The sequence below is a fragment of the Hemitrygon akajei genome, chromosome 2, assembly GCF_048418815.1.
Source record: "Hemitrygon akajei chromosome 2, sHemAka1.3, whole genome shotgun sequence".
In the NCBI taxonomy this organism is placed as follows: Eukaryota; Metazoa; Chordata; class Chondrichthyes; order Myliobatiformes; family Dasyatidae; genus Hemitrygon; species Hemitrygon akajei.
This window is the reverse complement of record NC_133125.1, coordinates 166,913,067-166,934,563: the sequence shown is the minus strand read 5'-3', so window position 1 is coordinate 166,934,563 and position 21,497 is coordinate 166,913,067. Positions and strand designations below refer to the sequence as shown.

The 21,497-nt window shown below is 41.6% G+C and overlaps 1 protein-coding gene across 3 annotated transcripts in view; it reads left to right on the top strand.

The window, feature by feature from the left end:
- The first annotated feature begins 2,961 nt into the window (after window positions 1-2,961).
- The window catches only part of LOC140718262 (uncharacterized), a 31,007-nt gene continuing 12,471 nt past the window's right edge, over window positions 2,962-21,497 (top strand). Inside the window, exons 1-3 of one of the 3 annotated variants that reach the window (XM_073031789.1) lie at window positions 2,962-2,980; window positions 11,366-11,435; window positions 18,902-19,228. In XM_073031789.1, coding sequence (XP_072887890.1) covers window positions 11,375-11,435; window positions 18,902-19,228 — 388 coding nt within the window. In that variant the 5' untranslated portion in view covers window positions 2,962-2,980; window positions 11,366-11,374. Of the gene's footprint in view, window positions 2,981-3,943; window positions 3,998-4,911; window positions 5,357-11,365; window positions 11,436-18,901; window positions 19,229-21,497 lie in introns of those variants that run through there. The other 2 variants (XM_073031772.1, XM_073031781.1) reach the window with 2 other exon arrangements.

Here is a 21,497-nt window from a genome sequence, read left to right as displayed (position 1 = left end):
GGGGTCATTGCTTTGTGGATCCAGAACTGGCTTGCCTACAGAAGGCAAAGTGTGGTTGTAGACGGGTCATATTTTGCATGGACATCGGTGATCAGTGGTGTGCCTCAGCGATCTGTTCTGGGACCCCTACTCTTCATGAATTTTATAAATGCCTTGGAAAAAAAGTGGAGTGGGTTAGTAAGTTTGCCAATGACACAAAGGCTGGGGGTGTTGTGGATACTGTGGAGGGCTGTCGGAGGTTACAGCGAGATATAGATAAGGTGCAAAACTGGGCTGACAAGTGACAGATGGAGTTCAACCCAGATAAGTGTGAAATGGTTCATTTAGGTAAGTCAAATTAGATGGCAGAATATAGTGTGGAGGATCAGAGTGATTTTGGGGTCCGGGTCCATAGGATACTCAAAGCTGCTGCGCAGGTTGACTCTATGGTTACGAAGGCATACGGTACATTGGCCTTCATCAATGGTGGGATTGACTTTGGGAGCCGAGAATAATGCTGCAGCTATATAGGACCCTGGTCAGATCCCACTTGGAGTACTGTGCTCAGTTCGGGTCGCCTCACTACAGGAAGGATATGGAAACCATAGAAAGGTTGCAGATGAGATTTACAAGGATATTGCTTGGATTGGGGAGCATGCCTTATGAGAAAAGGTTGAGTGAACTCAGACTTTTCTCCTTGGAGCGACGGAGGATGAGAGGTGACCTGATAGAGGTGGACAAGATGATGAGAGACATTGATCGTGTGGATTGTCAAAGGCTTTTTCCCAGGGCTGAAATGGCTAGCGTGAGAGGGCACAATTTTAGCGTGCTTGGAAGTAGGTACAGAGGAGATATCAGGGGTAAGTTATTTTATGCAGAATGGTGCGTGCGTGGAATAGGCTGCCGGCGACGGTGGTGGAGGCAGCTACGGTAGGGTCTTTTAATGGAGCTTAGAGAAATAAAAGGCTATGGGTAACCCTAGGTAATTTCTAAGTTGAGAACATGTTCGGCATAGCTTTGTGAGTCGAAGGGCCTCTATTGTTCTGTAGGTGTTCTATGCTCTATGTTTCTATAACGGATCCCCTAGTAGGCTCAATGACAAACTGCTCTGAAAAGCTATCTCTTAGGCATTCACACTTTTTTGAGATACATTACCAACCTGATTTTTCCAATCGATCTGCATGTAAAATCTTCCATGACTACTATAGCATTGCCCTTTTGACTTGCCTTTTCCAGTTCCTGTTGTAACCTGTGGTCCACCTCCCAGCTACTGTTGGGACGTCTGTTTATAAATTCTATCAATGTCCGTTTATCCTTGCAGGTTCTTAGCTCAACACACAAGGATTCAGCATTTTCTGATCCTAAGTCACATCCTTCTACTGATTTGATGCCATTCTTTACCAGTAGGGGACACCACCCCCTCTGCCTACCTTCATATTCCTCCGATACAACGTGTAACCTTGGATATTCTCCCAACTACAACTATCGTTCAGCCACGATTCAGTGATGGCCACAACATCACATCTGGCAATCTGTAATAGTGCAACAAGAACATCCACCTTATTTCTTATACACGCATTTAGACACAGTACATTGAATACCATATTTGCTATCCTTTCGGATTCTATATCCCTAATGTTTTGATACTCTGCCTGTTGGCTGCAACTAAGTCCCATCACCTGCCTGCCTTTTCTGACAGTCTGACTGCAGGGTGTCTTTACTTTTTTTTTAACCATCTGTCCTATCTTGAGTCCCTTCACTCCCGTTCCTAACCCCCTGCCAAGTTAGTTTAAATCTTCCCCAACAGCTCTACCAAACCAGCCTGCGAGAATATTGGTCCCCCTCAGGTTCAGGTTTAATCTGTTACTTTTGAACAGGTCATACCTCCCCCAGAAGAGATCCCAATTACCCAAGAGGCTGAAGCCCTGCCCCCTGCACCAGTTTCTCAGCCACGCATTTATATGACAAATCATCCTTTTTCTACCCTGTTTTTGCTGCCTGTGTGGTACAGGCAGCAATCCAGAAATTACTACCCAGGAGGTCCTGCTTGTCAGCTTTCTATGTACTTCTTTAAATTCTCTTTTAGGACCTCATTTTTTTTCAGTCCTATGACATTGGTACCAATATATACAAAGATGCTTGGCTGCTCCCCCTCCCTCTCCATCATGTTGCGGACGTGATCTGAGACATCCCTGACCCTGGCACCTGGGAGGCAACATACCATCCATGTGTCCCGTTCACGTCCACAGAATCCCCTGTCTGTTCCTCTCACAATCGAGTCCCCTATCACTACCGCTTCCTTCTTCTCTCACTTTCCCTTCTGCGCCACGGACCCACGGTCAGTGCCTGTAACCCGGTCACCGTGGCATTCTCCCGGGAGGTCATCCCTCACAAGATTATCCGAAGCGCTATACTTGTTTTTGAGGGGAATGGTTCTACTCTCACTGCCTATTTCGATTTCTCCTGGCAGTCACCCAGCTACTCGTCTCCTGCAACTTTGAGGTGACTACCTCCCTGTAACTTTGATCAATTATATCTTCACTCTCCCGTACAAATCACTTGCTCCAGATCCCTAACATGAACTTCAAGGTGCTGCAGCCAGATGCACTTCACACAGATGGCGTTCCCCGGGAGACGCTGGGTCACCCAAGACTCCAACATCCGGCATGAAGAACACACCACAGTCACTTAAATGGTACAGTGACAGAGGAAAAAGAGATAAAAAGGAAACCTTAAAAGACGATTCATGCAGAGCCGACGCCTCTTTTGAGCCCAAACCTGTCGCTTCTACTCTCGCCATTGGCCTACTCCCGAGAATGGCCACTCCGCTTATCCCTTCTGTTCTTTTATTTAGTTCGTAGACTTCTGTTGACGCCACTGATTTGCCCGTACAATGGGCAAACAGCGTCGATGTTCCCTTTTTAAATAAAGGCCCCGGACCTGTAAGAAATGCCTCTTCGTAGAGCTCTGTTGACGCCGCTGACAGGCCCTGTATAATGATGTACTCTTGATTTTTGTCCGAGAAACAAAGTGACTTACAGACTGTCAGATGCCAATAGTGAACTATTACTAAACTTTGTCCGAGTCGGTCTGGTTAATAGGGGGTGTAAATGTGAATATGCAGTTCTAATTTAGTGTACCACGCGGAAACAATTATACACTTGATGTACCTAACAAGTGTTTTTTTGAAATCGCTGACCAAGTATGTATAGCTGTTGGGTATTGCCCAGAACTTACTCTATAAATTTAAGATGTAACCTGGCATTAGCAGAGTCTTGATCCGTGATTGCGTATTAAAAGGTTAAACACACAGCGAGGTCTGTGCCTTTATTTCTGTTTGTTAACGGGGTACTGTCTGTTTACAGTAAATTGACGACGAAATTCTTCGACAGCCTCTCACCTTTTCGATTCTTTAACACACAGAGTAAAAAAATGCGAAGACTATGCTTTGAGGAGACAGATCTATTTTTCCACTAGTATTTTTGGTAAGAAGTGGGTTTGAATAGCGTTCAGTTTGCTGTACCTCAGATGTCATTATTCGTCACCACCCACTCAGTCATTCTCCACCTCCCAATACTTGTGGTTTCTCAATGACTCAGCTCCCACCCCCCTCCCCCGAACACTGCTTGCAAAACATGTTGGAAGATCTGGTTGAAAGGTTTGTCTGGTTTGGACTGTTCGCCATCATCGTCTGGAGGGCTCCTCAAATTGTCCACAGTCGTCGGTTCTTCAGTTCCATTGGCAAAGGAACAAAATGAAAGCTAATTGAGAAAACTGTTTGGCATCACCACCAAGGATGTTCCTTGCCAGTCAGGCATTTTGCTTTTAATCTGGTGTGAGCTTTGAGTGCGTCGTCTGTCATCGTAACTAACTTTCTGTAGTGCCAAATCACAAACTACGCTACAAAATGTTGATGCATACCCAATGGCTATCTCTTTGCACCAAAGGGGAATACTTAACGCTTCTACACTCGATCTTTATGATCTGGGTCCGAAGAGATGAGGACAAGAACTCGAATGTACAAATTACCATAACTTCATACTAGACCAAATATCTATCTATGTAATCATTTGTAATGATTCTGTGCTTATAGTAGGACTTCAATCACTCACCCGTCGGTCTGCCTGACTTTCTATCGATCTATGTATGTTTGTATGTGCATATGTATGCATGTTCTATCTATGTATTTGTATATGCATGCATCTATCTATATGTTTGTTTGTCTGTCTAGCTCTCTCTCTATTTAGATCTCCGACTATGCTCAAAACGATAGTCATCATCGTATATCTTGTGAGTTTGAGACTTTTTAAACATTATTTGCGACAGTGTACATTGCATTTATTGTGCACATTGTGTACAATGCATTTTATTTATTGTGCACATTGTGTGAGGTGCCCAGACAGTTACATAATAGTAGATAAAAGAGGCTGCTGATGCTGGAATCAGGCGAGTAATTCAGCGGGCCGAACGGATCTGTGTGTGTGTGTGTGTGGGGGGGGGGGGAGCTGTGGGGTGCTGTAGGCCGATTTGGGTCGAAACCCTGCATCAAAGTAAGAGTGGAGAGGGCAGATGGATAATATATGGAGGAAAGGGGCCGGGTGACATAAGCATCTGTGGAGGGAATGTCTCTCCACACCCTCGCTCCTGCCTGATTAAATGGGGGCGGGGTTGGGGGTCGTAACACCGACTGTTATGGTAGGACAGGGAGGCATGCAATTTTTTCATAGGTTTGTGAGATTTGGGCTTCTGCTATTTGAAATATCACTTAATTGGACATCACGAGCCGCAATTCAGGGCAAAATGTACTTAGATTGTAATGAAAGAACTCCTGGAGGGATAGGATGGAAATATCCCTGCAGGAGCGTTTCTCTTTACAAAAAGTGAGGAGTCAAGCAAATCGTCATACTTTGCGGAAGGTGCGGAGGGGCCAGTGAAGTTGACGTACGCTGCCTGCGGGAGTGAAACTGCAAACCAGCAAATTCTGCATTGCAGTGCTGGGGAGTGACGACTTCTGCCACGTTGAAAAGTCACAATGTTTTGCGTTGGCGAATCATTCAGACAGTGACCGTACTAGAGATATAACTTGAATGAAGAAAAACTTATAAGAAAAACGACGGATTGAAACAAAAACGACCGAGACTCATTTGGCATCCAAGGAGCAGATAATTTCACTGCATTGTAGCTTGAACCTAACAGTCAGTCTGTAAAGATTTCCATCGATTTCGTCCGGATGCTTTTGAAGATAATTACACTTATCGTCGGAAACTCGGATAACTTGCAGAAAGGCGACTCTGTCCAGTACTAGTCAGTCCCTCAGACGAAGAATTTGCGACGGAATATTAAAACACAGTTCGCTTTAAGGCACTTCTCACAAAAGGTACCCTTTCTTTAATCCAAGTATGCTTTTAAATCAATAGAAACGCAGGTAGGTTAAACAGTCATTTTACGCTTTGATTAACAGTACTAGAGCTTCTTGCACGGTTTCCATTGGAATGGAAATCCTAAAGTCCGTGCAAAAATGTGTCCTTGCTGAGAAGACGACCAGACAGACCGAGAAGGTTAGGCATTGGCTTCCGCTCGTCCTGAAAGTCCTAAACTGCTCTCATATGCCAGTGATATATATGAGCAGAATTTACTCTCAGCAAAACTTAATATGTTGCTGCCTTGAAAACGCACAGTTTGCTAGTAAAGTTTCCTCCTTCTATGAAGTTCCCAACACGTTCTGTTTTACAATTATTTATTTGTTCATAGGCTGGAAACGGCGGTATTCTCTGTTCATTCTTGTATGGTGCAGATTTAAACCATTTGGGTGTTCGCAGCCATCCAGCTGTTTCAAATTTCCCGTGACTGCGACCATTAAAAAAATCATCCTCATGTTTTCTTTGCAGCTTACAAAATTGGATTTGAATTCCAGGGATGTCGTGATAATATCGAGCTCGTATATCTGGGCAATGTTTCAGAACAGTGGGGGCTAATCCTGCAGCTTAATCACACATTAACGTACGCCATTCTACACGCTTACATCTTTTTCGCTTACCATTGTTTTTCTAGCACAGCGTTTGACCTCTCTGTAGATCCTACAGACATTGGAAATCCAGAGAGACACATGTAAAATGCCGGAAGAACTCAGCAGGCCAGGCGGCATCCATGGAGGGGAATGAACGGTAGTTGTTTCAGGACTAGACCTTTCATCAGGGCATCTCTGTAAACCTTTTAATGCTTTGGCACCTGTAAAATGTTGCATCCAGAGTAGAAATTAACAAATTCAATTCAAATGAACAATATGTTGGTACACTATCATTCAAATAATACTTGAGCGCGGGCTTCAATTCTACCTGCTTCTCTGTTACTTAATCTGAACTTGATTTTCCCCTCTTCCAGTTCTAAAGACAATTCCCGGTCGTTAAATGAATTTTTTTTCTACCGATGTTGCCCGACTTGCTGAGTTTTTCCGGCATTTCTGTTTGTTTTCCTATCCTTTCATTTCTATTCTCACTCAGATTTTAAACCTCAACGTGATTTTTATTAAGTGCCAAAATAATTAGTGTTTATTTAAAATCGCGTCGGTTGCTCTGCGGTAACCCACTCCCCAATTTTAGACGTTACCTTATCTGTGATTCGACTGAATTTCCTGTGAACTCATTTTGTATTTCTTTGCTTCTAGAAGAGAGAGTGAGAGAGAAAATCTAAGGGGAAAGGGCGAGAGAAAGACAAAAGTACCGGATAATAGATAGAGAGAGAGAGGGAGCGGAGAGAGAAGAGTAAGAGAGAGAGAGAGAGCGAGAGAGAGAGAGAGAGAGAGAGAGAGAGAGAGAGAGAGAGAGAGAGAGAGAGAGAGAGAGAGAGAGAGAGAGAGAGAGAAGTTCGAAATTGCAATCTACGACACGAAAATTAAGGAAAGTACGATTCTGACTATGTAAAATCAATGATCAGCTGGCAGATGAAGTGGCGTGAATTTATGAATACATATTTTGCAGAAAAAGGAAAGGGGTGCATACATAAATTATAAGCAGCAACGCCTAAATACAGAAATCATCTTCCCAGATTTGCGGTTGGTCATCGATAAAGTTAGGAAAATGGAGCAAAATATTGAATATTGAATGGGAACATGTTCTACCTTTCACGTATATACAGATAAATATACATCGGGGAGATTTACAGTAAGCGGCTGAGTATATTAAAATATATTTAAGTAGTTGAAAATCCAGGGCTGGAGCAATATTAAGAAATTTTCTTCAGCATTTTGTGCGGGTTGCTCTGGATTTCCAGCATCTACAGAATCTCTTGGGATTAAGAAGGAGGACCATGATTATCAGATATTTGAAAAAGTGGGATTAGAGTGAGAGGCACACAATACACAAATAGGGCATTCGAACCACTTATCTATACTTATCCTATGTACCAGTGAGTCGCCTACAGTCTTTGCGTTAACGCTTCAATTGTTCACCTACATGCTTTCAGAAGATAAAACATTTCATTTTCAATAAGTAAAGCATTAAGATCTAATGATTTTGCCGAGATACAGAGAACCTTACCCAACGGAAATCAGATCTTTGAAATCTTTTTGGTTGTGAACTCATACAAAGATAGGTAGATGCTGACATATATGGACGGCGATTGGCGTACGGTTAATGGGTAAACGGCGTCTGCAGCAAAATTTAGGCGCCGGCGCGCGCTAAATAGCAGAAACCCTATTAGCGATTTAATAATTGCCAATCCTTCTTCACATTTAAATGATAATATTTAATTCTAGGATGGTGTCACGAACGGAAACGAAGTTCTTTTTTATTATTAATCGTGCTAATCACTAGATTTGTAAATTTCGTAAAGGGAGTTTAATAAGTTTAATCGCACAGTGATTTGGAGGCGGTGTGGTAGCTGTTGGAAAGATCAGTGCATTGCACAACTTGCTACTTAAAGGATTGGTTAATTAATATACATGAGGGAACCGACAGTGCTATGATGTGTGCACTTAGACAGCAACGCTTCGATAAATGGGGAAAAGTGCCTCGCCCAGATTTGTACGGAAAATTAATATTTCTATAACTATCTAGTTCAACATGATAGGTCAAAAATTTTCACATATGAACGCTGATATTTTAAAGGCATCACTAATTGGCTATGATCATGAATACTTGTTATCGCAGAATGCAGATTATACATTGGAATCGTCTTCTAGTATAAATTTCATTAATTGAAAAATGCATGTTTTAATCAGAAGCTAGGTAGGACATTATGGAAGGGCCTAATATTATAATATTGCAGGTTTCATTTTATCTCTCCCATTGCTGGTTTGCTGGTCAAAGTAACCGCCAGCGAAGAGCAAATTAATCTATCTACCCGTATATGCACACACACAGACTAGTGTACATGGGCAAAAATCTCAGTTCCAGTTCCCGCAATCGGTCAAATTCCTTTGGTCTTTCTGAAAAAAAAAACACATTATGAGTGGTTACACCATTCGAAGTAAGTGGAATTAGGTTCTAAAGACATAAATTGCAGTCGGAAGAAAAATTCAACAAAAAGGAATATAACGCATTTGATTTGTTGATACCGAATAAAAAGTAAACTGTAAAAGCCCGGACCGGATAACTTGTGCCTTAAATACACCTTATGCTAAATGTCAATCTTCTGGGATATATTTTATTATTTGTGGCAACATTACATATGCTGTGTGTGAGTTATATATACTGCGTTGTGAAACTTGAATGGGAGCAACATTGCTTTGTTTGGTGATAGACATGTTCTTGTTGAATGACAGTAGATTTGAGCTTGAACTTGAAAAACTTGCTAAATTTGTTTTAAGCACATTCCTACTTGAAACAGTTTGCTTTCGTGTAAATTGCTACATAATATGATGGACCTAAGTTAAATGTAGAGGGTGGGAAAAGAATGTACGGTAGTATCCTATGACTTATATAGGGATGCATAGTGTATCATATGAACAACGGTATGCTGAAAATTCATAAGTCTGTGACGCGACTTTGGTTAAAGTGTCGTATAAAATTTTGGGTATTGGATCTTTGAAAGAATGGCAAAATTGTGGAGGGGTTGACAGGACAGAAAATGTAAACATAAGAGATTCTGCAGATGCTGAAAGTCCAGAGCAACACACACCACATTCTGGAGCAGCATCTATGGAAGGAATTAAGCAGTTCGGGCACAAGGGAGTGATACCAGGGTGGGGAGCGGAGTGGGACATTAAAATGCAATAAATTCAACTTTAAACCGGGATTTTGTTTTAATCAAAACATGCAGTAAATGAACACCATAAACACAAGCGATCCTGCAGATGTTGGAAGTCCAGAGCACCAAACATAAAACGCTGGAAGAACTCAGTAGGTCACCCGGCATCTATAGTGTGGCGCAGCAGTTAACGTACTGGACTATGACCCTTCATGAATACTAAAAGTGCAGCCTTCATTTGGAATTGGCATTTCACTGCTCAGGCGAGATAGAGTTAAAAGAGGGACTCAGAATTCTGATTGATGTTGACGGAGAGAATGAGGGAAACTGTTTCTAATGGCAATGGAGTAGATAATGCCAGGTCACAGCATTGGTGCAATTTGATAAAGAAATCGAACAGAAGAGAATATATTGGTCTGGTTTGTTGTGTATTATTGAGATATTAAAATCCCATCATATAACCGATTAGAGAAGAATATTCATTTGTTTCTTTTAAAGGGATACAAGAACTAAAAGAAGCGTGCCGGCGAATAAATAGGATGGTTGGCTAACAAAACTAGTGGTACTATTCAGTAACTGCTTCAAAAAGCGCACAGAGGCAGAACTGATCCATTAGTTCCCTTCTATATTGCATATTTCCATTAACCCCGGTTATGTAGTTAGCACCTGATACATTGCATTTATCTCAACTGCTTCAGCGTGACTTGAGTTACCCGACTCCGGTAGAATTAATAGTGTAATCGGGTAACGATTCAGGGCCCCCGCGGTCCCACTCCCAGAATACTGTCACAAAATACCCGAGTGCGTTGTGTAAGTGGTTCATGATTACCATTTAATTCGACAGAGAGCAGATTGCGCTGAATGGAAAACAACATTAAACGTTCATGGCTTTGCAAAGGTCGTTTACGAGTTAGTGCAAACAGACATATTCCGACCTAGAAAATTGCGAGGAAATGGAACTAATGACTTCTAAATATAAACATGCGGTGCTATGACAGATTCTTCTGAAAATTGAACTATACATATAGACGCTTACAGTTTATTTGTTTATTTAATTTTATTTCTAGGTTATCATGCGTTCCATTGAACTGTTGCTGCTGCTATGTGAACAAATTTCACGATACATGCCGGTGATACTAAACCTGATTCTTCTTTTGATTTGTAAAAAAAAATGCCCGAGCTACAAACCCAACTCAGTGTTCATGTAGTCTGTGTTTAATTAACGGCGCAGTGTAGAAAGCGGCAGAAACAGTTTTCATCTTTATTGTTGTATTATAGCAACCACGCTCAATCAACTATTTAATATTTCATGTTGTCTTATATGTTTTCAGATGTGGTTACTGTAATTGCCGCTCACTTACTGGCCTGGGTTAATGATGACATCCAAAAGACCAAAGCAGTTCAAAATTTTCAAGGGATTACAGACCAGTTAGGTGGCTGGAAGTTCAGGCTTTGTAAAGTAGCGGAGACAGAAAGCCGAATTCAGTCCTGATCTTTTGCGTTGTCTATTTGGCGTTTGCACCTCTCAGTGTGGACTCCCCCCACTCCCCCCGACCCCCCACCGCCAGTTATTCTCCAGCTGTTCCGATTCCTCCCCAAAACGTGCTGGGTGTCAGGTTAATTAATCTGTGTAAACTTCCCCGAACATGTAGGTAAATAGTAGAACCTGGGGTGGGGGAGCAGGAGTGGGGTTAGAATGAGGAGAACGGGGGCAAATTTGATGGGAATGTCGGAGGAATTAAAAAATTAGATAAATGTAGGTTCGTGTAAATAGGTAGCTGGTTCAGGCTGGATAAGCCAGCTTCCCTGATGTACCTTGATACGGCTCCAAAAATGTCCGGTGGAATTCTGGAACTCCATCGCTCCCGTATCTGAAGCAATGAAACGCACTTTTATTTGTACATGCTGACTAGAATTTCCAGCATTTTATCCTGTTTCTGAGAAGTCTGAGGTTAAGGTTATTCAGATCTCGTAATTTGTCTTCCTCTATTTGTCAGAATCGTTAAATTCGTTGATAGCTCGCTTCCTGACAGATGTTGACTCGTCAGGTTGAAAAGAATTATTCAGACTCACGTTAAGTGATTAACACCAAGCCGCGGTTCGAGCTGTGCCTAAGCGCAGTACACACCCGCTCTGAAGGGCGATCTTATCTCGGCAAGCAAATAAAGAATAACGACATGTCTTTTCCTTTTTATAACAGTCAACTACAATGACGCTCTATCGCTGGGCAACAGCCATCTTCTTCCTCCTGATTTCAGAGATTTTGCCGGGTGAGTTAAGCTGGATTGCTTAAATTGTGGCGCACCGAATATTGTTTATATAAACAATTTCATGTTTATTTAATACCAGGGAAAATGGCTTAATTTATTATATTATTACAATGAAGGGAGAAAAGCAAATAAATGGCATTGGCAAATTTGGTTGAGAAGTTATTTTAATTTTATTACGAATCTCTAATGACTAAAGCGTGAAAATCAACTCCTCGGCCATGTCCCGTTTATTTTTTCCGTAATAGTGCAGAAAATAATTGTAAACATGCCTTTGCCGAATACAGCTTGATTTAGCTGCTGCTTGGTGGCTCCAGTGATCCGAGTTCAAGCTGGTGCAGTCTATGCAGAGTTTGCACCCTCTCGCCGCGACCGCGCGGGTTCTTCCGCTTTCTTTGGGGTGAATAATATAAGATTTTTGGAAATGTGTGTTGGGTGGTCATCGCGGACTCTGTGGGTCGAAAAGCGCTTTTCCGTGCCTATGCCGCTAACATTAGTCTGGTAATTCAGTAGCTGCCCAGGAGGGAAGTAACTTACCCAGAGTTTAACAGCTTCAGATAGAGGAGGTTTACCAGCTTAGTTAAGCTGACTTCTTCCCGGTATGGAATTCCCCTCAACTTTTTCCCTTTCTCACTAAAACACACACACACAAACAAACTATCTCCCTTTCATGCATAGACGCACACGTTCAAACAGAATCTCACACACACATGTACACATACTGTCACGCACACAAAATCTCGTTCACGCTCCCCGAGCTCACACACATATACATACAATATCGCTCATCCAATATCTCTCTTGCACATGCATTATCTTTCTCTCCCTCTCGCACACGGGCACATACTAACAGACGCTTTGTTTCACAATGTCTCTCTCTCATACACATTAGCACATAGGCTATCATCTTTTTCTTCATCTTCCACTTTCTTTGTCACACACACACACTCACGTATACACACAGAAACGCGCAGGCGCTCGCACACACACAAAAGCACAATTGATCTTTGTGTGTTTGTAAAATGGAAAAGTCACTTGTTTGAGGAGAACTTGCTTGGATCGTTCTGGTAACACCCTACAATATCTCACCATAGTAGAAGACTTCATGTCTGTCGCCAAGTAAAGCAACACAAAAACAGAAACAGGAGTGGAACATTCAGTTTGCTGTTCTGTTCCGTGAGACTACAGTTCTCAATTCTCCTTAGCTCCGCTTCCTTGTAACAGACCAGTATCATTTGATTCCGCGGACCGACTGAGGCTTTTGTCGTTCAGGGTCGACATGGATGTAACACCCCGGCTGGCTAGATACGCAAGCCTGGGCAGTACAATATGGAGAGCAAGTAGCTAGGATAATTCGAATCCCCGAATATTATGAACAAAGTCGGTGACGGAGCTTCTACTGTCCTCCCGGCGAGAAAGTTACAAAAATTAACCGCCCTCCACCCCGCGATGAAAAAAAATTCTAGTAACCATACCCATAACTTCACGATCCAAGGAACGTATCACCCCTATCCAGCTCATTGAGAATATTGAATGTTTAAATGGTATTACCTCTTTTAGTTATAAACTGAAGTGCATAAAGTACTTCTTAGCTCGTTTGATCCTCAGACAAACGACAAATCCCCTCAAACCATCCCCGAAATCGATCTGAGGAAGCGTTAAGGTTAACTGGTGTCTCTTTCCACAGCTACTGCTTGACTAGCCGATTTCTCACAGCATTTCTATGCTTTTTTAATTTATGTAGTTTTATTTGATTTTCAAGGATCACCTGAATACTCGTTGCTTGGCGAGTGGCGCCACTATAACATTCCTTAGGTAGAGATAGCAGGCTTGTACGTCACGTACGAAATGTGCTCTTATCTGGACCATGTGTAATCGCAATAACGTAATTTTTCCTCTTACTCTCAAAACTTTTTGTATTGGAGGTCTTTTGTCTTGTTGAGATTTACTTGCAACTTTTCATTACCTCATACCAAAGATAGATAAAATCAACACCTTTCCATAACTCATTTTATTTCCTTATCTCGTTGTGGCTCATTGGACCTCGGAGCAATCTCGTCGGTGTCGTTCCCCCACTTACTTCACTTAGCCTATTCTCTCTTACACATCCCCCAATTTCCAGCATCTACAGTCAGTACCTCTTGTGTCCATCCATCTATCTTCTCGATCCCCCTAGCACCGAGGTACACTAGAGGCGATCCTCAGTTGAAAATTAATCTACCAACATATTTTTGGAATGTAGGAGGAAACTGAGCACTCAAGAGAAACAAACAAGGATCACACAAAGAAGGTGTAAAGTCCATACATTCAGCACATAAGGTCATTGCTGATTCCGCTCACTGAAGCAGCGCCACTGCGCAGTACGCTGTCTTGATTTAAGTACATAACAATCCTGTATACTATTTTGATTTCTCTTTATCCAGCACTGTGGAGGCGCGGACTTAGCTTAGTAGAAGAATTCATACATTTCATGTATGAGGTCCCGTGTTCAATCCCCGTAACCTCCACAGTGGTGATCTTGAATTTCATGGGCGGTAGGTTTGCGCAACGCAACGCATCGAGCTGGGTTCATTTCCTCTGCTATCTGTAAAGTCAAGTCAAGTCAAGTCAAGTCACGGGGAGAGTTGGCATTTCTCCCCGTGGCTGCCAGCGTTTTCTCCGAAGGCTCCGGCTCTCTTCACATTTCAAAGAGCACAAGAGCAAAAGCGAATAAGACATAGGAGCAGAATTAGGCCATTCAGCCCACCGAGTCTGATTCGTCATTCCATAATGGCTGATCACGGATCCCACTCAACCCCATACACACACCTTCCCGCCATATGCTTGATGCCCTGACCGATCAGGAAACGATCACCTTCCACCTTAAATATACCAAAGGACTTGACGTGCGCCACAGTCTGTGACAGAGCATTCCACAGGTTTACTACACTATAGTTAAACATCCTCCTTATCTCTGTTCTAAAAGGTCGCCCCTCAATTTTGAGGCCGTGCCATCTTGTTCTGGATACCCCCCCCCCCCACCATAGGAAGCATCCTCTCCACATTCACGCTATCTTGTTCTTTCAACATTCGGCAGGCTTCAATGAGACCAACCCCTCCGCCGTCCCGCATTCTTCTAAATTCCATTGAGTACAGTTCCAAAAGCTACCAAACACTCCTCATATGTTAACCCGTTCATTCCCGGAATAATCCTCCTGAATCTCCTCTGGACTCTTTCCAATGACAGAACATCCTGTCTGAGATATGGTACCCTGAGCTGTTAACATGTGTACTCCAAGTGCGCCATGACAAGTGTCTTATAAAGGCTCAGCATTATCTCTTTGTTTTTATATTCTATACCCCTTGAAAGGAATGTCAACACTGCATTTACCTTCTTTATCACAGACTCAACCTGTAAACTAACCTTTTGGGAGTCTTATAACCATATAACAATTACAGCACGGAAACAGGCCATCTCGGCCCTTCTAGTCCATGCCGAACGCTTACTCTCACCTAGTCCCATTGACCCGCACTCAACCCATTACCCTCCATTCTTTTCCTGTCCATATACATATCCAATTTTACTTTAAATGACAATACCGAACCTGCCTCTACCACTTCTACTGGAAGCTCGTTCCACACAGCTACCACTTTCTGAGTAAAGAAATTCCCCCTCGTGTTTCTTTACTCAGAAAGTGGTAGCTGTGTGGAACGAGCTTCTCTCTCCAGTCCTCTTGTTTGAATCTCCCCCACTCTCAATGGAAAAAGCTTATCCACGTCAACTCTATCTATCCCCCTCATAATTTTAAATACCTCTATCAAGTCCCTCTCAACCATCTACGCTCCAAAGAATAAAGACCTACCTTGTTCAACCTTTCCCGGTAACTTAGGTGCTGAAACCAGGTAACATTCTAGTACATCTTCTCTGTACTCTCTCTATTTTGTTGACATTTTTTCCTATAATTCGGGGACCAGAACTGTACACAATTCTCCAGATTCGGCCTTACCTATGCCTTGTACAATTTTAACATTACATCCCAACTCTTATACTTAATGCTCTGATTTATAAAGGCCAGCATACGAAAGGACTCCTAAGTCTGTGTGCTTCTCTGATGTTTGAATCTTCTCCCATTTAGATATTAGTCCGCTCTATTGCTCCTTTTACCAAAATGCATTATCATATATTTCCCAATATTATATGGAAAGATGTATTGGCTAGCAGGTTAATTGGTCATATGGATGTAAGAGAGCGCCAGAGGCTTGTTCGATAGGAAGAGCTTATCTCTAAATACAATTAAATAAATAAAACATATTGCACCTTCCACGTCGCGTCATATTGCTTATATCCCTGAACCTCCTCCCCCGAAATTCTAATTGCATATAATCCACGGTATCTCTTTATCTGTGCTGCTGGTTGCCGTTTGAATAGCTCTAGCAATGTTGACCAGTATGAATTCTGGTTCATAAATCTGTATTGCCTCTGCCAAATCCTACTGTCATTTGCTAAGCACCCTCCTTATTATGATTTTTGCATTTAGCGACTACTAACTGTATGTGAATAGATCTGTAGGTCCTCGTTTCTGCCTTTCTAATTTCTTAAGTAATCAGAATCAAATTTAATATCACTGGTACATGTCATGAAATTAGTTGTTTGGCGTTGTTTTATACATAGAATAAATTATAAATTACAATAAAATAATGCACTGTATATATAACGTATTGAGCAAAGGTTTTAGTCAGAAATATATAGCTAGGCAGCGCAAGACCTTAGCACAATACTGTAGTAATTTTATCTATTGCACTGTACTGTTGCTACATAAAAAAATCATACCATGTGACTGATGCTACCTGATACTGATATTGTGAACTGATACTATTGTGAAGTGAGAGGTAGATGGGACTCATTGTTGGGAAAAGGGGAAGGAAGAGGAAGCAGTGAACACCAGAGAGATATTCTGTAATGATCAATAAACCAATTGTTTGGAAGTACATGACCTTTCCTAGTGGGTCTTTCTGCACCCGCGTCAATCCCGTCCTTGGCACTGATTGCCAGCCATCAGTCCCACAACCTTCCTGCGACTCTCCACCCTCGTCATTACAAACACCCTTTGCTCCTGCGAGATTTACAAAGTGGCAAATGGTGCAGAACGAGACCAAAAATTAGTGAGCAGTATTCATGGATTCACGGAAAGTTCGGACAAACTGATGGCGGGGGAAGGGGGGAGGAACTGCTACCAAAATGTTGATTGTGTGCCAATACCTCCTCCTTGATGGCAGTACTGAGAAGAGGGTATGTTGTGAGTGACAGGGTTCCTAATGATGGAGATCCCGTTTTTGAGACTTCGGCTTTAGAAAATCTCCTCGATGCTAGGGAGGCTGGTGCCTAGGATAAAGTTGGCTTAGTTTGCAAATTTCTGAAGCTAATTCCGATCCTGTGCAATGGCCCCTCCATGGCAGACCAAAGCTAATCAGAAGTAACAGAAAGATTTTATTTTTCGATTTATAATACAATTTTGATGAGTATGGTAAGTTAAATTAAGGCAAGATTTACACAGTAAATGTGAGGAGCATAGAGAGCGCTGTGGAACAGACGGCCAAGAGCTACAAGGATTAGTTCCCTGAAAGTGGCGAGACAGATAAATATACTGGCGAATAACATGTTTGATACACTTTCTTTCATCAGTCAGAGTACAGGAGTAGGTATTTCACGTCACAACTGCACAAGCCGTTGGTGAGACCCCGGCTGGAGTGTTCTGCACATTTTTGATTCGTAGCAGAAGGAAGGATGCGGAACAGATGAACAAGGATGGCACCGAAACCGGTGGGCTTGCCAGGATAGTTGGGATAGGCAGGGTTTTCCCTTCACTGGAGCGTAGGAGGCGAAGAGATGATCTTACAGAGCTCTAAGAAATTAGAGGTATAATACATGGAATGTTCACTGTCTTTTTCCCAGGGTGGCGGAATTAGAAACTAAAAGGCATAGGTTCAATGTAAGAGCGGAAATATTTACAGAGAAAATGAGGGGCTTTTCACGCAGGGTGCGGGGGCTGTAGGGAACCAGCCGCCAGACGAAGTGGTGGAGGCGGATACAATTACAATGTTGAAACCTCATTTGAAAACCTATCTGAATTGTCAAGATTTAGAATGATATGGGCCAAACCCAGGGAGTTTATGTTGGCAAATTTGTTGGCATTGTAGGGATGCGTCGATAAGCTTGTGACCGTGTTGTATAAATCTGTGGCTTTAATTATTATAATGCTCCGTTTACAAAGTACATGGCTAGCAGATTTTCATACACCACTCAGTAATAAGTACTCGGCTCTTCTTCTTGACCTTGGAATAATGAAATGCCCATTTTGAATGCAGTTCCAAGAAGCCAAAATATGTTTTGCAATGATCATTCAGAAATCATTTATGAAACTTTTGCCAACCAATTGTTCAAAAAATGGCTAACATGAATGATTCTATTGTCTATCAGCCATGGAACTACATGCAGCCTTTCTGTAATGCAGATAGAATTTTTTTACTGTAACGTTTATTGGGTGCTATAGGATAATATAGCAATGTTCACAATCATACGACTGAAAATGATAATTATAAGCAACATGGAATTGCACACGAGCTGATAACCATGGAGTTGTCCCAGGGTTATCACAATTTTTTATTAATATACTTACAAAATGGTTTAATATAGTCATTATCATTGACTGAAAACGCTTTTAAAGCTTAATTTCCTAAATTTAGAAGAGTATCCACTCTGGTTGTTTGTTCTTTCAGCTTTTCTTTCGAGAGATTAAAATATTATTGACATACAAATGACCAAAATAATATTTTTTGTAGTTTAATTTAGTTTTTCGGGCTGTTATTATTGTTTGCACATTATAATCTGTAAAGTGCTTGAACGCCTATCCAGTTCACAATGAAAAAGTGTCATACCTCAATCTTATTAATCTATAAATAAAACAATACTAAGGAACGCGTGGGACATGGGTATAAACAGAAATGCTACAGTGAATACAATGATTTTTTTAATCTGATACATCCTATTTATAACCATTTTTGAAAATAGCAACCAGGCCATCACTCTTCCACCCATCCATCCATCTATCTATCTATCTATCTATCTATCTATCTATCTATCTATCTATCTATCTATCTATCTATCTATCTATCTATCTATCTATCTATCTATCTATCTCTCTCTCCCCATACCAATTTGCTGCCAAAGAATCGGGCCGAAATTTAACACGTTTTGACTTTGTGTTCACGGTCCATCCCCGTAGATGTCAATGAAATTAACACATTATTTCTAAGTCCTGGAAAATATTTTCCATTAAAAAAATACACATGCGCAGTTCTATGTTAAAGCGCCTTTTCTGAGTATGTTACAGTAGGAATAACGCTCACTGGAAGAAGTTGACTTGTTTGAATGTTTTACTGGAAACTTCGGAATACTAATGTTTTGTTTGTGTATTTTTATGTTTGGCCAGGTACCGAGGCTAAAAATGGTCTTGTATTCCAAACCCCAGCAACAATTCACTTATTCGAAGGCGACACTCTGATATTGAATTGCACTTTTAAACTGAAAGGGGTAGCAACTTATACCTGGCATAAGGATGACTGCCCCATGCATTTAAAATCCCAGAGATACAAAGATAGAACTGTAGTACCTAATCAATTATCTTTTCAAACCATGAATGATGCTTCAATCTGGATTAAGAATGTTACAGTATTCGACTCAGGAAGGTATGACTGTGAAATTGCTGTGTTGGGCCAAGAGAAAGAGAAAGGCGACGGAACCTTGGTCACCGTGAACAGTAAGGAAATCTAATATTATAGCACTCTCATATACGTGTTGATATCATAGTTTGTATAGTCTTTTGATAACATTGTGGTAACACTGGTATGTGCGCATAGAAGAGGAGCTTTTATCCTTTTTTATGGCATCGACACCTTGGTAGTCCAATGAAGCCCCTGGACCCCTTCTCAGAGTAATGATTTAAATATATAATATAAATTACACATGATAACAAAAGAAACCAAGTATATTGAAATACAATGATCAAACTATGAAGAAAACAAATATGTGATATATTTGTGCTTCTTTATTAACGCATTAAATAGTAGAAGGAAATGCTAAATTGCAGTTAGAGTTAGTAAAGATGTAATGTCTTTCCCATCCAATTCCACGAATCCCCTGGAGGGGTCCGTAGACTCCTGGTTAAGTACCTCTGGCACAGAAGCATTCGGGCCCAATGCAAGGAAACTGGATTGGCGTAGATAAACATCACTGTTTGCATTGGCAAGTTAGGCCGAATGGCCGGTTGTTTTTCAGTGCAAATAATCGATGACGCTGTAACTCCGATGGAAATTTTCTTCTCCTTTTCCACCAATCTGTTTTTCTTTGGTCTGTTTGTCTCCGCCACCCACCCTCTCTCTTTTCCTCAGAAATGGACCCAACCATGGTCTTATTCTGAATAAATTTCAGTTTCCTGCTTTTTTATTTGCTGTTCAATCCGCGGCACGGAATACAGTGCCTATAAAAAATATTCACTCCTGTTATGAGTGATGAACAGACCCGATGGACAATGGGGTGCAGAGTTAACCATTCCCAACCCCCCTCCTGAGATCTATGAACTATTGCTGTTGCTATGCTGCTCATGAGAGAGAGATAAAGCCCAGGCAAGAACATCTGCTACAGATAAGAGGGGAAGAGAGACTGTTGATTAACTGTATTATGACTCTTCCTGGATTATTTGCTTTCTACTACAAGGACTGTACTTTGCTCGTTAACATTCCTCAGGAGATAGCAGGAGTGGCCTGATTTGATGGACACGGTCATTCAGAGTTGATGGATAGCTGAGACCCCGTGAGTGGGGATAAAAAGACAGGTCTGGAGAGACACCCTTCAGACACACCAGTGGACACTGATTGAGTGTTGGGAACCCACAGAAAGGTGGGGGCTTCGAAGACAGAACCAGGAGATCGGTCAGTAAAACTCACAGTGTCACAGCAGGGCCGGTGGGGACTTGTGTGTATGTCCACTCATGCCAGAATGACGAGTCCACCACAGAAGAACGGTCCAGCTGAAGACCAGAGGGGTCATGACTGAATGCCCACAACGAGACGACGGATTAAGAAAGCCACAAAAAAGGTTTGCCTGCCGCAGCGGTTGCTGTTACATCTCGCTCGCTCTCTCTCTCTCTCTCCACCAATTTCAATACGACAACCATAACTACTTCAGCATTTATGAACTGAACTCTGTACTTTCTTATGACAATTCATTTACCCCTAGACATCGATAGAGCTTGTTTATTGTTGATTATTATTATTCCTACACTTTTAGGTTTCTTACTGCTAACTTGTTTTATATGTATATTTGCATTTTCGATATTGTATTGTGTAGTTTACTAATAAACACCTTTAGTTTGGTACCACCAGACTCCAACGGATTCTTCTTTCTCTGCTGGTCAGAAACCCAGTTACGGGATACGTAACACACCCCCTTGGAAGTTTTCATGTTTATTCTTTTACAACATTGAATCTTTGTGGAATTAATTTGGCTTTTTTGACACTGATCAACAAAAAAAAAGACACTTTGGTGTCCAACTGAAAATATACCTCTACATACAAAGTATTTAAAATCAATCACATTTATAAAAACACAAAATAATTGATTGCATATGTTTTCACGCCCTTTAATATGGCACACCAAATCATCACTGGTGCAGCCAATTGGTTTTAGAAGTGGCATAATTAGTTAAATGGAGATCCACTTTTGGAGACCTGTGTACAGTCAAGGTGTTTCAATTGGTTGATGTAAAAATACACCTATATCTTGAAGGTTCAACTGTTGGTGAGTCAGTATCCTGGCAAAAACTACACCATAAAGACAAAAGAACAGTACAGCAACTTCGCGAAAAGATTATTGAAAAACACAAGTCAGTAGATGAATACAATAACATTTCCAAGTCACTGACTATCCTTTGGAGTACAGTTAACTCAATCATCAAGATATGGAAAAAATATGGCACAGCTGAAGGGGACTAGTGAAGGAGGTCACCAAGAGACCCGTGACAACTCTGG